Genomic DNA, 24,732 nt, shown 5'->3' with positions numbered 1-24,732 from the left:
CGTGGTCTCTGGCTTATTCCTGGTCACGCGCCATTCTTCTTTTCATTATTCCCCACGTGCTCACTGAGCACCTACTCAGTACCCAGGCCCTCTCCTGGGTACTGAACAATTCCCAACAGCCTTCCTTCTAGGGAGAAAACTAACCAGGATGATTTCAGATGAGAGGAGGGCTATGAAGGATCTAAAAACAAGATATTTTAAGAGACTGGAGGGGAAATCAACATCAGGTAGGATGGTCAGGGCATGCCTCTCTGTGACTTGAAGGAGTGTGAGCTAAGAGGCAGGTATGGAGCTTAGAGCTAAGTATGGGTGAGAGAGTTCCATGCAAAAAGAACAGCTAATGCAAAGCCCCTGAGGCAGGAAGATGTTCCTATGTTGGAGGCACAGAAAGAGGTGAGTTCACAGAGTTCAGCAGGGTGGCCCGCAGAGGGATTTACAGACTACACCCGGAAGTGAATGGTTTCAGGAGGGCAGTGACTATACGAAATAAGCTTAGCTCATTTCTGATGTTCACCCATCAGCCACAAGTCCCTGCTTACCAAAACATGTTGATGCTTCGGAGTATTGGATTTGTTTAATACCATGTGGTAGAAAGAGCACCGGCTGGCCAGCTCTGCAAGGCTCGGTGAGATCTTGTGCAAATCCTGCCCACTATTTGAGGCCTCAAGTTTTCTGCAGTAAACTAAGTTTTCGGATGATGCTTCCAGCTCCACCTATAGTCCTGCGGTTGAGTCTTGGTGTGAGGCTGCAGATGACCATGAGCGTAAGCTGCCCACTGGTGCTGTCACTCAGAGCCCACCAGAGGGCGCTGTGGACCACACCTTGGAGAAGGCTGATCAACCGAAAGGGGGGATTTTGTTCATGGGCTACTGTGGCAGATTTAAGCCCAGGGAGGTTCGATATTTTCTTTTTTAATGTCCACTGTTTGTTTTTTGAAAAATCTTTTACCACCCATGAATAAGATAATTTTCTTCTAAGAATTTTGACGGTTTCTTTTAAAAGATTAAATTATTTTACTAGGAAAAAAAGACAAGGAGAGGGAAGAACATTCCAGGTGTTGAGGACAGTGTATGCAAAGACGTTATGGAGGGAGATGACAGATTTGAAGGTCAGTGAGGCTGGAGAGAAAGCGGAGACGAGCAGTCGAAGGCAGGCAGAAGCCAGACCCTGGAAGGCCGTGTTCAGGAGTTTCTGATCTTTATTTTAAAAGCAGTAGGAATCATTAGGGTGTTTTACACTGGGCAGACTGAGAGCATCAGATGTGCCCTTGTCTAGAGCTGGGAATGACTTGCCCAAGGAGCTGGGCACATAGTAGGCACCCAGGGCAAACAGAATGAGAAACAGATCCAGGGCAACTGGCGCTCGGTGCCTCCTAAAGTCACTGACCGTGGGAGGAAAGGTCCGTCGTCCCTAGCAGGTGGGAGGACAGGGGAACATGACATTTCTCATCCGTTTAGCTGCTCGTCCTCTCAAACCCACAAGAGTAGTAGAAGCCAAGGTATCTACAGCATCATGCTGGTGGTAGCAGAAGCTGATTTAGAGAACTTGGTAATTTGCTCGGTTTTGAATTCTCTTTTTCTATGTTTTTCATTGGGATGGGGGCTCTGAGGCTCCTAGTAAGGGATCAGTAAGCATTTAATGAATGGACAAATATAGTTTGAATAATAATATAGTTTCAGATTACACTTTCGGCCTTTCCCCCTCCACTCACAGCCCACAGACTGTCTTCTAATAGAGTGCTTCCGCATTTGTTATATGCTGTTTGCCCCTGAGAAAGTCCCTTCCCCTCCCTAGGCCTCGGATTCTCCATATGACAACGGGAAAAGGGGAACACATTCGATAATGGTCGGCCTGGACTTTTATAGTGCTACAAGTCTTGCATCTAGTATTTTGCGATGGCCCTGTTCTTGTTAAGGATTTATTTTCCAAGCTCAGAGAGAGCATGGCAGTGAGACACCCCATCCCCACCCCCCTGCTCTGGTTCTGTTGGTGTCTCCCACCCCAGGGCTTCAGAGCTTTTGCTGAAGTAGGTCCAGGATTTAGTATCCAAAGCTTCTTTCCTGCAGCTGCTCACAGCTCTGCTAACCTCTGGCCTCAGGCAGCTGATCTTGTTGCCTCCTGTTTTGTTCACCCTGGGCCGTCTGGCTTGGCAATACTTGGACTCCATGGTGGTTCCCCCGGGGCAGCCTGCAGTTCTTGCCCTGAGGCCCCAGTGCTGGCAGGGCAAGGGCCCTTGGTGCACTCATATTCACATACACAATGCCAGAGAAACAAAAGACCACGCGGTGAACCCTCAGAAAAAGCAGGTTTCTTAGCAACTTTACTGTCTTTGTTCACAAGCTACTTTGAACTGAAGCAACGTCTGATCTCCTGCCAGCTCCTGCCTGGGCATGGGGAGAAGGGGATGGCGGGTCTGCCTTTGCTGGAGCTTGGAGCTAAGCTTCCCTACCATTGCTCTGTATTTAATATAGATGATTAATTCGTTAACATTGAACTCATGGCCAATTGCATTCTAAATAACAATGCAATGAAACCTAGCACATACACGTTCTCCACGAGGCACATCTTAGTGCTTAGTAACACTGGACAGCACCTCGGCACTATGCTTGGGGGCCATTTTAAACCAAAATCACCAACAAAAAGCACAAAAATATGAAAAACATGGCACTAAATAGACCACACACACACACACGCTTGTGCACAGCATGAGAGCTGAATTGACCTCAGCTGGGAACGTGAATGTTGAGTGACTCAAATTTTTGGCCACTCAGCACATGTGCACATCCACGAGTGACCTCAAAGGTGCCACCAGTATTTGTTTTGAGGTTACAGATACATTTTAATGAGTTGGCATTATTGTATAATTGCATAGTCCCGCAGCTGCTGGTAACTGCTAATCTGTCTCACTGACAGACAAAATCAGTGAATAATGAGAATCTTTTAATTACTATTTTATTCATTTGTTTGTTTATTTAACGTCTTTCTTCTCCACTTAACTTCTGGAGGACAAGGCTCTTTCTCTATTGCCCCCCATTTTATCCCCAGCTCTTAGCAGAAACTGTTGAGCTGCCGATAAACCAACTGCTCACCTCTGGAATTTTAGTTTTATAAAAATTATTGGTAAGTTTTATTATTTATATCACCATCAGCTATATATTCAGTTAAGGCCACAACGAAACAGCTTTCCAGGGCTGACTTTTCCTGACCAAACTCATGAAAGACTGATTACACATCAAACATTGTTAATTTTTTCATGGGCATTAGAATTTGCGCAGGATGCAAATAATTATGTGCAGTCTCCTAGTACCCGCTGATTTATTCCATGTAAAAGTTTACTCGGTGATCTAGCGTTAAAGAAAGAAGTGGAGGGGCTAAGTGATCTTTTGCTTTCCCATGACAGAATTTACACAGCCCCACTTCCATACATAATTGGTTTCCGAAAATGTGACTAATGTCAAAAGTACAAAAGTCAAACAACGAATTTATTCTGTCAACAGGGCACATCTGTTCCAGGGGAATAAAAAAATGGTATAACATTTCCAATTATAACTGCATTTTGAGACACAATCTTTGATGATATATTTTCTACCTTTCCTAATCTTCGATTTGATTCTTTCCTTCACTAATCAAAAAACAGGGTTTAAGAACATCTAGTAGACGCTAGAGATTCATACCTTTCAACAAATCTAATGATTTCTCTTTGTATCAATTATAAAGAGTTAATGATATACATACTTCCTTTCTTGAGATACAACTTACCCATTTAAAGTATACAGTGTTAGTATATTTACAAGGTTTTACAACCATCACTGCTTCCAGACTTTTTGTCCCTTCAAATAGAAACCCTGTACCTATTAGCAGTCACTCCCTACCCCAACCTCCCTTTCTCCCTTGTAGTCCCTTGGCTGCTGGTAACTGCTAATCTGCCTCTATGGACTTGCTCTGTCTGGATATTTCACATAAATGGAATTATATAATATGTGGCCTTTGTGTCTGGCTTTCGTTTAGCATAATATTTTCAAGGTTCATCCATATTGTGGCATGCATCAGTACTTCCTTTTTATTACAGAATAATATTCTATTGTCTGACTACACCACATTTTGTTTATCCATCAGCTGATGGGCATTTGGATTGTTTCCACCTTTTGTCTATTATAAATAATGCTGCTGTGAGCATTCATACACAAGTTTTTGTGTGGATATATGTTTTCGTTTCTCTTGGATAGATGCCCAAGAGTGCAATTATTAGGTCATACAGTAACTCTATGTTTAGCATTTCGAGGAACTGCTAAACTGTTTTCCGAAGTGGCTGCACCATTTTTGCATTTCTACCAGTACTATGTGTGTTTCAATTTCTCCACATCCTCACCTACTCGTACTATTTTCTGTCTTAGTGACTATAGCCATCGTAGTGGGCGTGAAGTAATATCTCATTGTGTTTTGACCTGCGTCTCCCTAACAATTAGTGATGCTGAGCAACTTTTCATGTGCTTATTGCCCATTCCTATATCTTCTTTGGAGAAATATCTATCAAACCCTTTGACCACTTTTTAATTGGCTTATTTGTCTTTTTATTATTGAATTATAAGGTTTTATTATATATTCTGACTACAAGTCCCTTTTCAGATATGATTTGCAAACATTTTCTTCCATTCCATAGGTTGTCTTTCACTTTCTTGATATACACATATTTCTTTTAATTGTTATATTTTTATTTTTTCAATGATAGTTGACATATTATAGTTCACAATTTATATTAGTTTCAGGTATACAACACAGTGATTAGACATTTATATAATTTATGAAGTGATCACTCCCATAAATTCAGTACCCATTTGACATCATACATAGTTATTACAATACTACTGACTATATTGCCCATGCTATACTCTACGTCCTCACGACTGTTTTTACATAAACTTGTTACCACTACTACTGGTACTTTCATTTTTCTGTTCACACAACTTTGTAAAGTGAAGATGCAATAAAATAAGTACTTTACCAATCTTTGCTGTGCAGATGGATGTGGAGACTGCCTGTGTGGAAACTGAACAATTGGCAGATAAACAGTACCACCCTGCCATATTGCGGTACATCTTCTTCCCTAACATGCAGAAATCTGAACTTGGGTACCATGGGAAATTTAGGATGTCCGCATGAAATGGATGAACTAGCTACCATTTATTGAGCACTTACTAAGTGCAAGACACTATGCTAAGTGCTTTACATTGCCACATTAATCTTCACAATAGCCCTGTATGAAGAGTACTATTATCATCCCATTTTACAGATGAACGGAGTTTACAAACTGAGGCTCATTTAGCTCTGAGGAAGATGTCAGTCGTCCTACAGCTAGACAAGTGGCAGAGCTGGGATCCAAACCAAGTGCTTCTGAGTCCAGAGCCTTTGCTGTTATCCACAGTACCAACAGCTACAATGCCAGTCAGCTGCCAGGCTGCAGACCAGGGACACGGCCAGAAGAAGCATTCACAGGTGCTCAGGGGAAGGAGGAAAAGAAGGACAATGTTTTGGGTTTTTCATAAAGCTGAATTTATTCCCTTTAAATGACTGTCCTTTATTCTAAAGGCCTTCCTACCTTGGTATTCCACGTTTCCTACTTAATAACAGTACCAAATGATAGTATTTTTCTTATTATAAAAAGAAATATAGGCATATATCTGAAATATCCAAATAGGGAAACAAGCTTATAAAATTCAAATTCTCCCTACCTTACCTTTGATCTGCAGTCCGCAGTGCCTACCATAGAAGCAAAAACAATTACTAGTTTCCCATGTATCTTTAATATGTGTGTATATGTATGTATATATAATTTTTAAGAAATACCTTGGTATAGCTGGCTATAGTTAAATTAATTTAAAAAAAAAAAAAAGTTTACTGAGTCCCTGCTTAACTAGCCACCAGAGTTGGAGAACTGGTGTTGTATGCACCGGAGCCACAGCAACAAACGAGACAGAACAGACGCGGTCCCCGCCTTCATGGAGCTTCTATTGTAATGGGAGAGACAGTCACACAACAATAATGATAATAATAAAGTAGAATAATTGCATGCTGTGGTGAATGCTAGTAAAAAAAAAAAAAAAAAAAAAAAAAAAGACACCGAATAGAGAATAGTGAGGGGCAGGGGTTGAAGAGACTCTCTAGGGAGGTGACATTTAAATTAAGACTTGAAGAATGGAGTTAGCCATGGGAGGAACAGGCCGAACGACATTCCAGGCAGAGGGAACAAATGCAAAGACCTTGAGGTAAGAAGGAGGTTGACTTATTTGAGGAACTTAAGGAAGAAAATAGAGGCAAAGAGATGGCAGGGGCAATGTCAGAATGAACTGGGAAGCTGGCAAGAGGCTTAAAGGTGCGCGTGGCATGGTCTGGTTCGTGTAGATCCTCCGTAGGGACCAGCCGAGAGGCTAGTGAAGCACTTCAAGCAGAAGATGATGGCGGCCAGGGCTGGGCTGCTGGCTCTAAGAAAGGAAGCAAGGTGGACAGATTCTAACCATCTTTTGGAAGTAGAAGAAAGTGTTTCGATGATGGGGAGAATCAAGGGCGGTACAGGTTGTACAGTTTATGGATTCAGGTGTCAGAGAAGGTTTAAACTTGCTCATCTTGGTCAGCAGCACCCCTAGAGCATTCCAAGCAAGAGTTGAATGTTGCTATCTGGAGCTCAGAGAAGAAGGTCTCAGCCAGAATGAAAAAGTTAGGAGTTATTGACCTCGTTTTAAACATCTGGGGGTAGGTTTGGGTGTGGAAAAGAATGTTACAGTTACTGACTTGAGATGTCCATTTTAAAACCTAGCTTATAAATCTTATTATTTCATTATAAATCTAGTAAAAATAAGAACAATCACTTGTTTGTTCTTTGATTACTGTTAAATTAATTCTTAAATTTAGATTTAATCCGCCTTAAACATTTCAACTTACAGATTGAATTAATCAAATTTCCTTAGACATTTCAAACTACAGTTACAAATCTAATGTACCTGGTTTTCTCAAACACTTTAAATGCCTAATAGGGCAGATTTATGAATTTAAAAAGCAAGATCTTTCTAAGCACTTAAGCAACTGTTGTAAATTAATTACCTAAACATAAATGTAGTGAACCAGATTCCCTTGGCCATTTCAAAAATCTTAAATCCAACACCATGAAGAACAAAGAGTCACAGAAGCTTCTCTCCTAAATCCATTTCTTCATTATTTGAATATTTATATTGCCTTTCTGGAGTTACAGATTTACTCCCTCAGCAAACAGATCAGAATTCTTTCCTAATATTGCCATTTGGAACCAATCTACATAATTTGGAGAAAGCTTATGATAAAGCATTCCTTGAAGGCTACAAAACTGTACGCAAAGGACAGTTAAAAGCATGTATCCCTGCCCCCCCCCCCCAAAAAAAATAGAGAGAGACTGGGAGTATTAGTCTGGGTCAAATTAGAAGAGAGAAACCACACAATAATTTGAACACGAAAAGAGTAATATAAAGATGTATTAACTATAATAGGGGACTGCAGTAATGAGGCATCGCCTAGTAAGAAGGGAACTATAAAGAACACAGGCATAGCAAACATAAGGAGCAGCCTGAGGTAGAGCACCTGAGGAAACAGCCCCCTACCCCTCTCCCCTGCCTACCCCAGGACTGGTGCCAGGGGAAGGTGGTGCTGAAGAAGCTGTGTGTAGTGCAATAGCCTGCAATAGCCTGACGCTAGACGCAAATGCTGTTTGAAAAAATATTTAAGTGCAAGATTTATGTGGGAAATGTAGAGCCGTTATCCATGGCAATCAGCTTTGGATCCAACATCACACACTGCCTTGTACAGATACCCAGCTGTTTCCTATGTATATGTCTGAGCTCCCCTGCTAGAAGATATTCTCTTTTAAGGCAAGGATTATGTTTCATCTCCTCCTGTGGCCAACCCTGAAATAAGTATACGCAATATGCTCAATAATTTACTTTTGAGTATATGAACTCTGAAGGAGGAATACTAATAAACTGTGCCTTTTTCCATTAATTTTTTATTCTATTTTTTTCCTTCTAAAAAAGCAATAAACATTTATTGGAGAAAATGCAAGGTAGACCAAAAGGAGAAAAATATCAACCATACTTCTACTACCCAGAAAATAACTACTATTAGCTCTTCGTATATTTATTTACAAATAGTTTTTATTTTTTAAAACATAGATGTATGTTTATCATATCTCATGTGCGATTTTATGTCCTCTAAATTTTTACATAAAGCATTTCTCCAACTTATCAAGTCTTTGTTGAAGAGTCAATGCTGAATTATTATATATAGAAAATGTTTACATTGATATTGAAACTACTTTTATTGAAAACATCATGACTGCAAAATCTCTCATTATGAAGACATAAGTTACTTAACCACTTCCCCTGTAGAAGTTTTAGATTATTTTTCCTATTATAAATAATCCCATAATATACATTGTTGAGTTTAACTTTTTCTCTGATAGGTCAGTTTCCTAAAATGGCTGTCCCACAGGTGAAATTACTAGGCTAAGGGTTGCAAGTACGGTTTTAAGGCCACTGAGGAAAATTTAAGATCACAGGGTATTGCTTCTAAATATGGAAACTGGTAGCTTTCCCTTTTTCAACGGGTAGGAACCAGAAGCCACCCAATACTACTAAAATAGGCACCTGTGCTCAAATAACACTCCTAGGCCCTTCCACGCCCCTCCCAAGAAAAACGCTACCCAGCCCTGAATGATTGCATGACTGCATGACCCTAGGCCAGTTCCTTCTTTGGCCCTCATTTGTCCCAAGGTGCCCAACGGAAAGGTGGACTAACTAGGGTGCTAGACTAGAGGACTTCTCTATTGGCCCTTCTGACTGTGTGTGACGCCCTTAGACGTTGAACCCCAAGCTCAGGGGGCTGGCAGGGCGCTGCCACCTCGCGGGTAGACCCGGAGCCTTAAAGCAATAGACGATACAGCTTACAGACCTCCAGGGAGCCCAAGACACCACAAGCCCTTCCCCAAACCGAGATTGTCCCTTGGTCCTCCACCCCTGGCCTTTTCTCCAGCATCTCCGCAGGCCCTCCTCTTTCCCGCGGTTCATCTAGTCCACCCTTCAGGCCGTATCCCGACTCGCGATCCTTCTCAGCGGAGGGGTCGCCCAAGTCTCTGGGAGTCTCCTTCCCTCCGCTCCCCTCCTCTTTCGCGGTGCAAGTCAATCCCAGTTTCCACAGTCTGGGGTCTCCACCACACTCAAGCATCCAACCTTGCAAGACCCGCCATCAAACCCCCATCATCTCCTCTGCACGTCTTTCCACATATCTATACGGGTTTGTCCTCTGTCTTTCCCGCCATGCCTGGCTTTCCGTAGAGTTTCACCCACCCTGCCTGCCACCGGTCGGCCGGTCCTCTGGCTCGGGTCCTTCCGTTTTACCAGTCTGTTCCTCTCATAACAGCACCTCTCTCCCCTTTAGGTCCCTCGTCATATGCCCCTCCCTATGTCGGCTCCTCTGCGCCCCCGCCCACGTCTGTACTTCTGTCCGTCCCGAATGTAATCCTCCGTTGCCGGAGTCTGGCCTTCCGTCCTACCAGGCCCCTGGTCACCATGTCTCTCCAGGCTTGGAGTGTGCGGCCCCATTTCCCTCCCTCAACATGGGAACTCTTCCCTCTACCACTTTCTCTACTTTGAACCCATCCCAGCAGAGTCCAGGAAGTAGCCAGGCGCCGGGGAATGGCGGCGATGAGGCCCAATGGAGAGCGCCAGCGGTGGCAGCGGCCCCGCCCAGGGAGCAAATACTACCAATGGACGCGCAGAGGCGGGACTTCCGCTGTCCCGCGGAGGGCGGGGGGAGCGAACTGTTGTGGTGCCGAGCGTTGGGCGGGCGGCGGCCGGGTGGCCCAGGGGCTGCCGCGGGTCTCGGGGCGCAGCCGAGCGGCTGCAGGGGTGGGGCGGGCCGGACGCGCCGCGGGGCCCGGACGCCGCGGGTTCGAGGCCGGGCCCCGCGCGGGGAGGCCGCGCCACCCCAGGGGAGCTGCCCGGCGGTGAGTTTGCCCAGCAGCCGAAAGAAGGCGGGAGCCGGCAGGGGCCCTCGAAACCCGCCGGCAACCCGGGCCCAGAGCCCCCGGGGGGCGGCCGCCGCCTAGGACGCCCTCCCGGACGCCCCCGCCGAAGGGTCACGGTTCTGGGCCCCCGGCAGAAGGCGCCTCCGGTCGATCCCCGGCGGGGCCCTGCGAGCCGCGGGCTCCAACTCCGGGGCCTCGAGCGGGGAGGGAAGGGGCTTTCCAGAGACGCGGGGCCGGCGCCGAAGGAGCCGGAGCGCGGCGCAGCGGCGCGGGGCCTCCCGGGCGCGGGGCAGTGCAGCGCCTCGTCTGGAGACGAACTCCGGGACCCTCGGGTCCGGGGGTCTCAGTGACCTGCCCTGCGGGGAGCGCGGCTGCGGACTGGCTTACCGAGGACCGTCCCCCCGAGGGGCCGGCCCGGGGCGGGGAGATGAACGGCTTTAGCACGGAGGAGGACAGCCGCGAAGGGCCCCCCGCCGCCCCCGCCGCCGCTCCGGGCTACGGCCAGAGCTGCTGCCTCATCGAGGACGGCGAGCGCTGCGTCCGGCCCGCGGGCAACGCCTCCTTCAGCAAGAGGGTCCAGAAGAGCATCTCGCAGAAGAAACTCAAGCTAGACATCGACAAGAGCGTAAGTCCCGCTGCCCCCGGCTGGGCCCCGGCGCCCGGCTGCTCCCCGCCGCGGTCCCGGGACTGCGGGCGGGACTCCCGGGCCCTCCCCGCCCTGGGCCTCGCCGCCTTTTATCTGCTAACTGAGGAGTTGGACTCGAGATTTCCAAGGCCGCTTCAGCGCTGACATCCTCTCGCTAGGATTCTGCCCAAATCCGGGAGGTTGGGGCGGGGGGCTTCGAGGACCCTCCCTACCTGGGAAGAGGGACAACAGTTTTTAGCTCTTTTCGTTGGTTTAGGTGTTGGAGCAGGGAGGGGGGGTAGTTAATTGTGTTGCCCCACGAAGGAGCAGGTATTGGGGAGGGGGTGGTGATGAGATCCGGCTCTTCAACTTCTCTTCCCTATTGGAACCCTGTTATTCCTTCAGAAGAGGCAAGGTGGCTTCTTCTACTTCTCTGCCGCGGCCTCAGCTTCTGCACAGGGTCACCGAGCTCTCTGCTTCGCAGGCCGCTGTGGGGAAATGGGTTTTCAAGGATATGGCAGAAAAAAGGCTAAGACCAGGTCTTTTGAGGTGGTTCTTGCCGCCCAAGTGACTGGAAGAAAGAATGTCAATTTTCTTAGGGGTAATTCTTTAGAAATGCCCAGAAGGAGGGAGTTTTAAATTTGAATAGACTTGTCCTGTGTTTAGTGCGGAACTATAGGAAAACTTTTTCTTTGTGATTTCACCTTGCCTAGTTAACAATTCTAAAGATGTGCCTATTGTCAACTAATTAAGAACTTCTTAGTTTGACATCTGTTGCTGGAAGCCTTAAGTGTCTGCCTCGTGATTAGGAATTGGAAATAAGTTAAGGGGATATTGAATATTCAGGTAGACCAGGTGAGAGCTTAAGTGGTTAACCATCCATTCTCTTTTAGAACCAGAATTTTTCCACTGTTGGAGAGATTGCTTGTTAAACTGAAAGGATGCTCAGTTTTCCTCTTCTGATTTTACAGTTGAAACTGAGGCCCAGAAATAGGAAGTGACAGTATCAAAGTCATACAGCACCTAAGAGGCTGGTTAATTTCTTAAACTCACGCTTTCCAAGCCCCATGCATAACCCTCTATTAAATAAGAAATCTTCCTTCCCCTTTTTTCCAGGCTCTTCCCTCCCACCCCCCAACTTTTTAGAAGTTAATTAGAATACATTTGCAACTCTCGAATGAAAAGATGCTATTTTAAAATGGTCGGGGTGAGTTCATGGCTTTCTTACTACGAATCTATGAATGAACGAATGCATGCATGCATGAATGAATGAAATTCATCTGAGAGCACACTAGCTAGGTGGTCTGGATAGGACACGTGTTGAAGTGAAACGCTTAATTCTAAGACAGCAATGGATTCATCCTCTTGAAAACACTGCCTACCTTCTGTGCAGGTTGTTGGGAGCCTTTATATGAGCAACTTATATCAGTTACATTTTGCAGTCTTTTAGAAAAAAGGAAATTTCCAGTTCTTTTAAATCCGCATTGCATCTGAACGATGGTGCTGCTGTAAGGGGGGGGGGGGGGGCTCCATTTACCCAGCGACCCCACTGGAAAACCTGTGTTTGGCTATGTTAATTGCTTCATACACACTGTCTGGAAGAGAGGCAGCTTAAGCCTCACACTAGAGTTCCCAAAAGATAATGCTTCTAAAGGAGGAGGGTTTAGAGGTGGAATCACTCAAAATTTGTTTCAAGGCAGTGTTGTAGAGTCATTATTTCTGAAAGGGATTCTATTTCATTCTCACAGGCTTGGGCAGGAATTCAATTCTAAGTAAATGCTGTGTTACAAGAATTTTTAGCTGTTGTAGAAAATGAAACAGAAAAAATAAACACTAGAGCCTTTGCTACTACCCTCCTTCCTCTCTACGCCCTCCCAAAGGCCGCTAAGCTCTGAAATCTCTGAAAACCAGTATGTACTTGAAAATGGTTAAGTAGAAATAATGACTATTTACTTTGTAAGAGGGTCTAGCAGAGAACCTTTTTAAATAATAGCACCAAAAATCCAACTTAGGCAGTTTAACTAATTTCATGTAGACATTGGCAGTATTCTGTAATTTATTAAGGTTATACATGCTTTCACACTTTCCTCCAATTAACATATTTCAGCTTTTTTTCCTGGACAAAAGTGGAAGTTAAGAATAGTATAAGGAAAATGTTGGGTAGTAAAGAACACGTGCCAGGGGTCAGAAGGCTTGGATGACCTTGGCCAGGTCGTTTCCCTACTCTGGGTGGCTTCAGTTTATCCCTCTAGAAAATGAGATTGGGGCCAGTGAGGTTGCACTGGTGATTGCTAAGTTCTGTACCATCTAGAATTCCATCATTCCGGTGTCCTGACTTGAAATCTCCCATGCACAGCCTTAGAAATTCACTTCTTCTGCTTGTTCTCCTACCAAGTTTGTCACCCTTTGAATTTGAGGAGCAGTTCATCTCTGAGCATTTACACATGGAACTGTCTCCCATGAGGGCCAGTTTCCTGTCAGGGAAGTAGAGTATGCCGTGAGTGTGCCCTCTTTCCTGATGAAAGCATGTCCAGTAGTATATATATCAACTAGGTGGGGTCTTTGAGATAGCGACACGTGCTGTGTCGGAAAGTCCTTTGACAGAGTCAGATCTGCCAAAGCTGTCCCAATTTGTAACATACAGAAATGGTGACTTTTCCTGACTGCTTTTAGATGCAAGGGATGCGTATTTCAATGCCACAGCATTTACTGAGCACCTGCTCCCTGCAAGGCACTATCACAGTATAAAAACTATTCATAACTCACTAATCTAACCACATGAGAGTAATTCTTCTGAATAAAAAAGTTTTAATTATTATTTCCATGAGAAGGCCTGAATTAATTGATGCTGGTTTCCTATCAGCTTACTTTTATCTTCAAGAATGTAAGGATAAAATCAAATTCAGAAGCCTCAAAAACATTTGTGCAACATCTGTTTCAGTGTCAACAGCCTCAAGTCATTTACACAGGTATTCGTGTTTCTGTTAGGTTTTTGAATGGTTCCTCCAGCCAACATGGTACCTACATTCTTAAGTAAAAACATATTCTTCACACCTCAGCTGCTATCGCTGCCTTACTATTCTGCCTCCAGCCTGTATTAGAAAATCAGCAGTACTATCCAGGTTCTTTGTGTAGTTCTACCTCGTGAGAATTTCTGCATCTCTTTTCACTTCTCTTTGTGGATCAATGTGAGATAATAGAAGAATTGGAACTTGATACACAAAAAAGTATTTCAGAGAGTTGTCATCCAATAATCATACCTGTTATCAATTTAAAAATAGTGTGTCCCATATACCATTACCACAGTCCGTTTCCTGCTTTTCTTCTCCCTGGGGCAATGTATTTCCAGCCCACTGCAAGTTCTTAACTCCTAAGGTCTGAAAATGTCCTATCATTCCCTGCCTCAGAAACCTTGGGGACCTTCATCTTGTCTGAAGGAAAGTCATAGCTGTTATGATATGCACTGCACCCCCACCAAATTAGTCATCTGTACCTGATACTGTCCAACCTGGGCCTCCTCACTCACGCCTTCTGTCATCCTCATCCGAAACTCTAAGTCATGGCTCATCTTTCCATCCGAATACTTCCTGTCCACCTCCAGATCTTCCCTTCTAGTAAAGGACCTCCACCCTGACTCTCTCTGCCACAGAGATCTCTCCTTGCTGAATCCCGACCGTTGTCTCTCGGCGGGGACTTGGTATTCAGTCTGATGCTAGTGTACTCTTTGTGGGTTTCTTGTTCTGCAGCTCAGTAACAAACTCCTGGAAATGATGGCCTGCACCATTCTCTCTCTCCAGTGCCTCGGTCAAGGAGAGAAGCCCATTAGTGTGACAGATACTCATCACTCTTTCCCTGGAATTGGCAACTCTGACTTTAATTTGCTTCCTATCAGGTCAGGCACCTGTATATCTGCGATTTCCACAAAAATTTCATCCAGAGTGTACGAAATAAAAGGAAGAGGAAGACAAGTGATGATGGCGGAGATTCTCCTGAGCACGACACTGACATTCCTGAGGTAACGGTCAAAAAAATCAGCTTTAGGAAGCTGGAAGAAGGAATTCTAATCTGATCCTTACCTCTGGCCTGCTTTTAGTGCTAAGAAGTAATGTTAGTCCCTTGGTTTTACTGTGGGAGCTGAAAGCTTAGAAATCAACTGGTCTGACTACCCCGTCATTTTACAATCAGGCACAGAGACCCAAGGTCACACGTACAGTTTGGGGGCTCCAGTCCAGTGCCCTTTTCAGTAGTTTCATGAGGCCTTTCTTCAAGAAAACCCTGACAAATGCTATAACCACAATGTCAATTATTTAAAACTTTGTTATTATCTTTAAAGTTGGAGACTAAGTTTGCATGTTTTGGGGGAGGTTACTTCCCCTATTTTCTGGTCTGCAAAATGAAGGTATAAGTCATCAGTTCATATCAGCTCTGATTTTCTATCACCGTCCGATTCCTGGTCCAGGTTTGTTCCCAAGGATCCATTCCAAAATCATTTATACTGGAGCAGGGGTTCTCAACCCTGGCGCTGTTAACATCTGGGGCCAGAAAATTCTTTGTCGTGAGTGCTGTCCAGTGCATTGTAGGATGTTTAGCAGCATCCCTGGATTCTACCCACTAGATGCCAGTCACACCCCCCTGGGTCAAGACAATCAAAAAATGGCTCCAGACAGTGCCAAATGTCCTCTAGGGGGCAGAATTGTTCCTTGTTGAGAACCACTGCACCAGACGATGAGACCTAGGCTTCTCAAACCAGAAAACCGCCTTTCCTTCAAGGTGCCAGTGTCTATTAAGTAAGGTACAGGAAGGAATATTGGATTTTCTTTCTATTTAAATTGTTTTTCACTTAAGACTCAGCAAAGAAGAACCGTTTGTAGTGTACATTGAATATTTGACACATGAATATTTCATAAGGCAATTGCCTGTTAGCACTTAAAGTGAAAATAACTGTAGGAATAGAAAGAGTAGACAGGTCTTTGTCTGCAGTTGTGGAAGAAACCTTTGAAAGCATGGTCCTTTCCTTCTGCCCCTCCCTGTATCCCCTTTGCTAGCATTGGTTTAATGTATTTTTCTATTGCCTTTAGTATTATTATTTTATAAAGAAAGGGATGTATTTAATTTCTAAATGCATTCCCCCCCCCAAAAAAAAAAGAAGAAAAAGAAAAAGATTTCAGGAATGTTTTGAAAAGAACGAAGGACTTTGGTCCCTCATATTGATCATTCATTTTGTTTTTAAGTGCTCTCCACCTGCCTGAAGCAAGAACATCTCTTTTAGAGGCAGGTAAAGGCAGCCCAACTTTCTGGGCCTTCAATGTTTCATGACTGTGCAGCTTTCCTCTCTTCCTGTGTTAGAAGAAAAAGGGGGGTTTCCTTTCCCCTCTGTTATCCAGTCATCTGCAGAGACCCTGACCCTAACCTGCTGAATTGTACCCACATAGCTTTTGAGTTTTCTCTGGAGGGTTGTTAAGGATTCTAATACCTAAGGCCAAGTCTAGGAAAGAATTATTTGAGAATAACAGTACCTCCCATTGTCCTTCATACCCCTTTATCCACTCTGCTGCCAAGCTCTGGCCTGTCTTCCTCCAGGATGTGTGTCTGGTTTTTACCTTTGCTCTTCATGCTTGGTGTCCCCCTCTAGCATCAGCACCCCTCCAAAGCTCCACTTCATTATCGCACTTCCAGATCATTGCTACAGCATCTCCCTCTGTCCCCCATCCCCCATCCGTCTTCCCTACAAACCACCACTAGACCCATCTTCCTGGAACATCACCTTTCACCACCTGATAGCTCCTTCTGTTCTTCGAGGCATGCTACCATCCAGTCTCACCTTTTAAACCCATCAGGATTGCCTGTGACCCTCTAGCCCATCTGTTTATCTCATGGCTTTCTTTGCTCATTATCTTCTCTCTTTCCCTACTCTTGCTCTGTTTCTCACTACCTTTCTAATCCCTGCCTCTCCTTAGCTCAAGCTTCACTGCCTCCTCCAGCCTTCTGGAACCACCCCTCCCCAGCCAGAACTCTTTTTCCAGTGTTATTTGTGTCCTCCTAGCCAGTGATTAGTCAGTCCTCAGTGGACCATTTCTAAGACTTCTGTATAGTCCTTTCCATCCCCACCCTTACCTAATATAGTGCTAGGCGCATAGTGGGTTCTTGGTAGGTTGTGGCTGGTCAGGTGATGGATAATGTGTTTCTCCTCTTCCCTCCAGGTTGATCTGTTCCAGCTGCAGGTGAACACTCTACGGCGTTATAAACGGCACTACAAATTGCAGACCAGACCAGGCTTCAATAAGGCCCAGTTAGCAGAAGTAGGTAGACAAAATAGCACTCTAAAAAGAGAAAGCCAGCATTGTGCTTCCAGTGGTAGCCTTGATTCTCCCTACTGCCACGTGTGCCTGTGGATCATAATCCTCTCCAAAGCTCTGAAAGCAACTTTCTGTTCCCTCTTTTGCACAACTTAGAACCCCATAGCTTTAGACCCGGAAAGCTCTTTTTCCATGAAAGAAACCATGGCACAGAGAGAGGAAAGGACTTCCTTAAAATCACACAGCAAGTTTGTAGTAGAATTGAGCCCGGAATTTCAGAACTCCTGATTCTAAAATCCCATGTGTTCTTTTGTTGTTCTTTTATTTGAATCTTGGTTTGTGAGATTCTTTATACACGTGTACCTTTCTGCGTATGTGTCAGATTAATCATCCCCAAACCTTCCCTCATATTCTATGGGAGCTACTTTTCTTTCTTTTTTTTTTTTTTTCCTCGATTTTCTCTGCACTCATTTTGGTAATGGAAGTATTTATTATAATGAATGGAGCCCAAGAAAGTTTTCTCCTGCCCTGAGTTCTTAACAGTTTGTAGGGGAGAAACTGCTCCATTAGCCATAATTTGAATATACTAACAGCCTGGCTGGATACTTCTGTCCTGTTGGCATTTGTGTGGGTACCTACTCTTCCCTCTTTTCTTAATGTGTTTTTCTGCCTATTGTAGAACATTTGGAAAATAGAGAAAAGAAAAATACAGTCCTATCATCCAGAGAACCATTCGGTAGTTCTAGTTCCCCGACTCTTTCCATGTGGCCTAGTCATTCAGAGGCTTCCTTAAAGGCTCGCGACCCCACTGGTTTTTGGTCTTTAGAGATTTCTTGCTGATCTGTTATTTTTTCTTAAACCTCTCCTTCACCAGCATCCAGATCAATCATAGGAGCACACAAGCCTTTCCTACTTTAAGGTCGCATTACCCATTTGCCACTATTCACCGCTGCTGGCTGGAATAGGATGAGGTGGGGCAAGAGGAGATGTGCGTTCTTGGGACTTGTAAAATGAAGCGAAGTATCAGGAATATAGAGTAAATGATGAATTTTTCTTCACATCTGATGAATTCTTGGTCACACACCTACATTTGTTCAACTGGCTGTTCATTTGACATAATTTTTTTTAAAGACACCTTGCCCAGTTCCAGGGCCTGGGAGGTTACGGTAGCAGCTGGCCAACCAGAGCAGTCCTGGTCTCTCCCTCTGTGGAGGTGACCTTGAGATCATGCCATGATGGACAGTTGACTACCACTGAAATGTGACTGCACCTTGCCAGTGTCATGGGCTAAAGTCCCGCTTTTGGGAACCTGGAAACCAAATCACCTAAGCCCCTGGGAAAAGAGAGCAGTGTGAGTTCTGCAGCTCTGCAGGGACCACTGCAGTGGCCATAACCCCCTCCTCAGCTCTGGCAGCAATTTCTAGTTCCTCTTTTGCATAGTTTAGAATTTGTGGCCCTGATATATACATGTTTTTTTCCCCGCCATGTAGACTGTCAGTCGACACTTCAGGAACATACCTGTGAATGAAAAAGAAACCCTTGCCTACTTCATCTACATGGTGAAGAGTAACAAGAGTAGACTGGACCAGAAATCAGAGGGCGGCAAGCAGCTCGAGTGAGGATGAAGCACATCTTCCAGGAATGAAGTGTAATGCTTAATTCACAGGTGATATCTGCTACATTTAAGCCCATAAATATTTTTAAGTTTTATTGTAAATAAAAAAGTTTGAATGATAAATACTGTAAATCTTTTTGATCAGGAGAATCTCATTCTCCTGATTCAGCATGTGTATACAAAGACTTTCCTTTAAGGCAACTCTTTGGCTGATAAAACAAGTTCATAAAAAGATTTAAAGAAAAACTGTGTATCGCAGCATTCAAGAAAGCATTAAGTCAGTTCTACTGGAAATGTGGGATAACAAATATTTTGATAGTCACCTAGTAGTCCCACACTGCCACGTGTGAGATGTAGCCCTGGAATAGCACCGGGGTACAGATGATGGTGGAGGTGCATGAGCAGACCCTGGTGTGCCGGGGCTATACCTGCCTTGCCTTGCTGCCAGCTTTGTCGTTTATCAGCAAATCCGTTTGACCCTGGCCCCCTTCACTGGCCCTGTGCCTTGCATAGAGTAGGCACTCTATCAGTATTTGTTGGCTAATTGAGCTGTCACTAACAGTGCCAGCCTTGTAACAGCTGCTTCACACCTCTTGTTAATGAGACCTCTGCCATTTCTGTGGTTCACCACTTAAATTCTAGAGTGTGGAGGAAATCCTGATGCACCAATGAGAGGTTTCAAATCACATGAAGACTTTGGGGCAGTCGCAAGTGCCAAGCTGTATTGGTGGAGGTTCCAGAAACACGGATACAGAGACCCTTACAGGAGACGCAGCCCTTTGCACACCCCTCTATGCTTCACTCTGAGGGGAAGTTATATATCATGACTTCAGCCATTCTCCTGGGCTATAAATGCTTTGGCAAACAGACATACTTAGTGGTTTGGGGCTCATGCTTTCACAAGTACTAATCCAGAGTTCACAACCACCAAGAAAGCTGCCAAGGTCCATGTGATTCCTGCTCAGAAGTCCAGCTCTGGGATAGAAAATCTGACTGGCCTTGTCACCCTAGGCTCGGGGATCAACAGCAAATCATGGGTTTGAACAACAAAGGTCAGTGCCGTCTGATCCTCATTTTTGCGAGCAATTTGGCTCCCTTTTAAGGGGAAGGATTGCTAAATGAATTTTTTTTTTAAATATTAATAATTACCTGATTTTTTTTTATGTTCAAAACTCTGCTTCCTCAGTCTAATTATATCACAGCCAAAGTATCCTTTGAAAACAAAGCTTTATATACAAAAGTCTGCTTTTCCAGAATTTTCTAATCAGTGTGTTGTGGGGCAGAGGGGATGGATAGAGAATGGGAGAAAAAGTGGAAAGGAAAGGACTTGGATGCTAATTTCTGACCATCTCAACATATCCTGTGGTCAAAAGTATCATTTTCTTACTCAGTTTTAATTCTGAGTTCTTTCTTAAGCCTTAAATACTAAAAAGGAGCAGTGGACAGCCTGGCCTGGCAGAGAGTTTAAATGTCTCATAGATGGCTTAATCTGAGCATTGATACATAGAAGTCAGAATGAAAATCCGCACTGAGCAGGGTTGTGGATTCAGTTCTGTGGAGCAGAGTACCATGCTTTCTGTGGACTGGGGACAGGGCCACCACTCTTACTAAAACACAGTGTTCCATTGCAACGAAGCTTTCAGCAGTGTTCAAAATGCATGTCTAGCAGATTGCAGCCTTTTTACATATGTATAGATGAATGTATATAGAACATACTCTAGACTATGAGGGGTCTTATTTTAATACACCTGACTGTGGGTGGCACATCAGGGTGCTCTCTGAGTGTTTTAGTCATTCAGATCCAGTATGTATTTAAAGATTGTCTCACTATTTATAGCTGAAGGATGTTGGTGTTTAGGCATCAAGAAGGCTCCAAGGTTGTGGCTTACCTAGGTTTTTTTTTTCTGAGAGGCTGAATTAGAAAGGCTTTGAAGGCATCAGACACCTTCACCTGTCAGGGGGCATGTTTTCTCACTAGGCTGGGGTTGGGGAGTAGCTGGGGCCTGCAGGTTAAGGCATTGGTAACCTGCTCTCTGGCAATGTCCCTGCCTTACTGAGAAAGAAGATGTATCTTTCTGATGTTTAAACCAAAATGATGGATGTGTAGGTCATGTCACCATTTCTCTAATAGCAAATCTGTTTTCCCAGTTGAGACAGACAGCAGTACATTTCTGTACAAGAATATGTGGTGTTAGGATCCATCTGTTCAAGAATGTCTGTAAAAATGCTTTTGTTCTAAAGTGAATCCTGGGGAAACTTTCTACCTTCAGCAGGCTGCTCTGCGCACTTGACTCCCATGCCATCTCTCCTCTAACGAGAGCTACCTTCGGAAAGTGGAGGTTGTGAGTATATTTTCCATCTTTGAAAACACGTTAAGGTGTGAGAAAAGACAGCTATCTGAACTTAATGTTTTTCCTGTGTGCAGAAATCTGTTCTTTCATCAAACCACTAAACCACTTGCCTTAGTCTCTTCTGCAGTTTCCCATGGCTTGATCTGTGGGCAGGAGACTACTGCCTGTTAGAAATGACTGGGCCCTCCAAAGCAACTGGGTCTGGCTTCAGGGAGCAGTGGGGTTTGGGAAGAGCAGTGTTCATCCTGGCTGCCTGCATTTTTACGCCACCTGCCAAGGACTGTTCGCTTCTCTCCACCTGTAATGTTGCAACATTGCCTTCTTTCTTCTCGGTGCTCCTGGGCAAAACTGGAATTTGAAATAGAACTGGCATTGCCTTCTTAAAGAGTACGGTTCCTGCCTCAGTTCTGGCTTGGTCTGGTTCTTTCATATGCCCTAAAGGATGTCACATGGAAATGTCAATATCCTGCCATTCATGTTGCTTCATTTTAAGGTTTTGAAAAAACAAATGGACAAACTTCTTATTTCAACAAACAAACTCTTAGGTTGGCAACAGCACGTGAAAAAGATCCTAACCAAATCCCATGAAAGACTGAAACCAAAGGAGTCAAGACCAGTGTGGTAAAATGAAGAGGAGTTTCACTTATGTGTTACAGCTGCCAAGTTGTTAGATGCTCCTGTCATAGTTAAATGTTCACTACTAGCCGTCCAGAGAGCAGATATTAATTGTTTGCAACTGGAACGTTGCATCTAACTTTGGCATTTCAGCTATTTATTTTGTGGGAACTTTTTTGTTAACATTCTACAAGACAACTGCCTGCCTAGTGGAAAGGAGGTGGGAGACGAAGCTTACTCTAGGGGCCTTGCCTACTGAAACAGGCTGTCCCAGCACAGAGTCGTTGCTTCGTGGAAATCATCTGAAGTCTCAGTCATTTCAGTGACAAGAGTTGGGAATGGCCCTTTAAATCATCCAGTCTCCCCACAGGTGCTGACATTCTTCCTACAACCATCCTCTCAAGGGTTTGAGTAGTCTGGGCTTAAACACCTCTGAGGACAGAGAACTCACTACCTCCTAGGGGTATCTGGTTCTATCTTGGTAAACCTCTGGCATTTCTATGTTCTCTGTAACTTCCATCCCAGTCTTCGCCCAATGGGGCCACATAGAACAAGCTGTTCATCTCGACCAAGGACCTAGTTGCTGGCAGTGTTCCAGGGCGTAGCAGTTGTCCTTTGAAAAAGAAAAGCTAGAAAACAGACACTTGGTGTCCTGATTGTCCCCCCTGCCCCCTGACCTCCTGAGTATTGGTGCATTTAGTTTCCTGTTGGAGAATGTTGAGAAACCCATCAGCCTGGTTGTTCTTGCTAAAGCTGATGGAGGTGGCCAGGGGAGGCAGGGTTGCTCTTGGCCTGCTTTAAAAAAAAAAAAACAAAAAAAACCTAAGACAGGAGGCCTTAGTTCTGTGCTTGTCCCACAAAAACTAATGCCCAATATCACTTGGAAAAGCTTTAGCTGGAAAATTTTAAAATATTGCTCTGTGTGGAATTTAAAGATTCCTTAAGATTCCTGCAATTACTTCACATACTCTTTTTACTGAGAAAACTTGGGAACTTGGAGGAGTAGGGAAAACACATGTCTCAATGTCAGAGAAGTGCCGTATTTTCATGCCGGAAAGCCCTATAAAGTTGCTGTTGCCCAATTCATTTTTAGAGATAGGGAAACTAAAATTCAAATGACTCGCCTGAGTCCACACAGTATTACCTGGACTAACATCTCGCCCTGGTGAGCCATCCTCAGGTTCTTGAGACCTTGCAACTGATCAGAGGTTCCCAAGACTAACCTGCAGAATTCAAGGTTGAGTGAATGATTAGGAAAGCAGTCAGTTGAATTTTGCAATACAAATGGGAGAGGCGAACAGAACTAGCCTACAATTTAAGACCAGGGTTCAAAAGTCCTGGTGGGAAATATAGTGCTGTCCTAGAATCTAAATTCTCATGAAGTGGCTTTGCTCTGTGATCTGTTGGTCAGACTTCTGCCTTTCAGGTGGTTCTAGGAGCTCGTGTGATTCACTTGGCCCTTACTCAGACAGACTCAGCACTGTGGCCTTGTGATTCGCAGCCTCCCAACCTGTTACTGAGGTAGGCAGTTGAACTAAAGAACAGGTGAGCTCGAGATCATGCCCTGGGAAGCATGGTGCTTTAGGGGTGCCTTTTTATTCTTTTCATTTTATTACAGACTGTTTCCAAGTTTACGGTTAGGAAGGGTAAAGGTGATCTGATGTTTTCAGGTGGAATCCAGACTGGGGCAAAGTGAGAACTTTTCTTAAGGTAGAAATGTCTACATTGAGTTATTTCATCTAGCTTGCATCTTAAAGTACAAACGCTTCGGTTGCTTCCACTTAATGAACACATCTTTGCCAATGACAGGGTTTAACAGGATCCCTGTTTTACATTTCTATTATCCGTTACGCCCATCAGAGTGTTTTGAGGGTGTGGGTTTGATGTTTTTTGTTTTTGTTCTTGTTTTTTTCTCATTTTGTAACTGCCTTATTGAAAAGCAAGTGCCCTTCCATTCCAGGCCTCCTCATATTGTACATGTTTCCTGCCAAACTTGGGGGATCATTTGTATTTTAATTTTGTAATCTATGGCTCTGTACTGTTGAAAGGCTCTCAATTCTGTGGGGTCTCCTTAGTAATGTATGTGACTTTTCATGTTGCAATATCACACAGATGGGACGGCCCAACTTTTGCTCTTAATAAACGATCTGAATGAGTAACAAGAGACACACATGGTTGTTCTCTTTGAATGTCCTCGTGGAACTGGGCACTTTCACTTTCTCCTTTGGCCCCTGGCTGTGTAGTACAGTGATTGATGACAGTGGTCTCTCCTCCTGGCTCCAAGTACTAGCACCTTCACTCCCTGTTCAGTCTCAGTGAACAGAACGAGTTTAGACCATGGACGTTTGGACACTGGTTCTTGTCCTGCTCTGCCACTCCCTCACGTGGAAGGAGACTGACTGGGGTCTCGTGGCCTGAGTCTGGAGCCCGAATGTTGCATAGTGTACCAGACACCCTGTGCAAACAGCTTCACTCTCTGGGTCTCCAGTGATCATCCACCTATAAAATGAGAGTCCTAAGTAAACCAGATGGAGAATTGCAAATTGAAATGATTGTAGGGGCTGTGCTGCGAACCAGAAAACTCAGGTCCCTTCTGAGGGCAGCTGCTACTAAGCTCCAGCCCATTTTTGCCATGTGGGAATGCCAGCTCCATATGGCCAGGTCTTGCAATTTGATAAGAGAAGCTGGAAGTATAGACCTTTATGTAAATATCCCAATGTTTAAATGTCTCAAAAATTTATTTTTAATAGTGTGGGACTGGTGTTCCTTCACCTATAGTAGAACCTTGATATTTAAAATTGGTCCATCATCTGAATGCTTGTTAGAAATCTCTGCCCTCCCCCCCCCTTGCCAAGCCATCTACTGAATCAGAATCTGCATTTTAACAAAGTCCCCAGGCTTGATGGGGTTATCTGGCTGAGCTTTATTGGTGGAGGTCTCTGAGGCCCAACGGGATGAAGCCCTTTGTCCAGCCAAGCCTCAGACTCGGGTCTTTTACTTCAAATCTGTCACTAGTGCCACTTTAGCACACCTCTGTCCTCAGCAGAATGAAGGTGAAGAAATGCAATAAATTTTTTTCATATTAACTAGAAGTGATAGGTGCTAGTTCTAAAGTTATAGACAGCGCCAAAATTTACAAAGTGCCCTTCCTCCTCCCCACCGTCACCCTCTCCTACTCCACTCCT

General features: G+C 44.5%; 1 protein-coding gene across 1 annotated transcript; it reads left to right on the top strand.

The window, feature by feature from the left end:
• Positions 1 to 9,808: 9,808 nt before the first annotated feature.
• Positions 9,809 to 23,713, top strand: SAP30L (SAP30 like). The gene is made up of 4 exons (XM_016167112.2): positions 9,809 to 10,670; positions 14,563 to 14,685; positions 16,871 to 16,969; positions 18,457 to 23,713. The coding sequence occupies exons 1-4, from the start codon at positions 10,473 to 10,475 to the stop codon at positions 18,583 to 18,585; spliced, it is 549 nt and encodes a 182-aa protein (XP_016022598.1). The 5' UTR covers positions 9,809 to 10,472; the 3' UTR covers positions 18,586 to 23,713.
• The last annotated feature ends 1,019 nt before the right edge of the window (positions 23,714 to 24,732 follow it).

The sequence above is a fragment of the Rousettus aegyptiacus genome, unplaced genomic scaffold (assembly GCF_014176215.1).
Source record: "Rousettus aegyptiacus isolate mRouAeg1 unplaced genomic scaffold, mRouAeg1.p scaffold_m13_p_7, whole genome shotgun sequence".
NCBI lineage: Eukaryota > Metazoa > Chordata > Mammalia > Chiroptera > Pteropodidae > Rousettus > Rousettus aegyptiacus.
This window is presented reverse-complemented; position numbering and strand designations above follow the sequence as displayed.

Excerpts from the sequence above, each read along its gene's own strand:
- SAP30L (XM_016167112.2), top strand. The coding sequence starts at position 10,473 with ATGAACGGCTTTAGCACGGAGGAGGACAGCCGCGAAGGGCCCCCCGCC. Across the intron at positions 14,686-16,870 it reads ACGACACTGACATTCCTGAG|GTTGATCTGTTCCAGCTGCA; the intron begins GTAACGGTCAAA and ends TCTTCCCTCCAG. Across the intron at positions 16,970-18,456 it reads ATAAGGCCCAGTTAGCAGAA|ACTGTCAGTCGACACTTCAG; the intron begins GTAGGTAGACAA and ends CCCGCCATGTAG.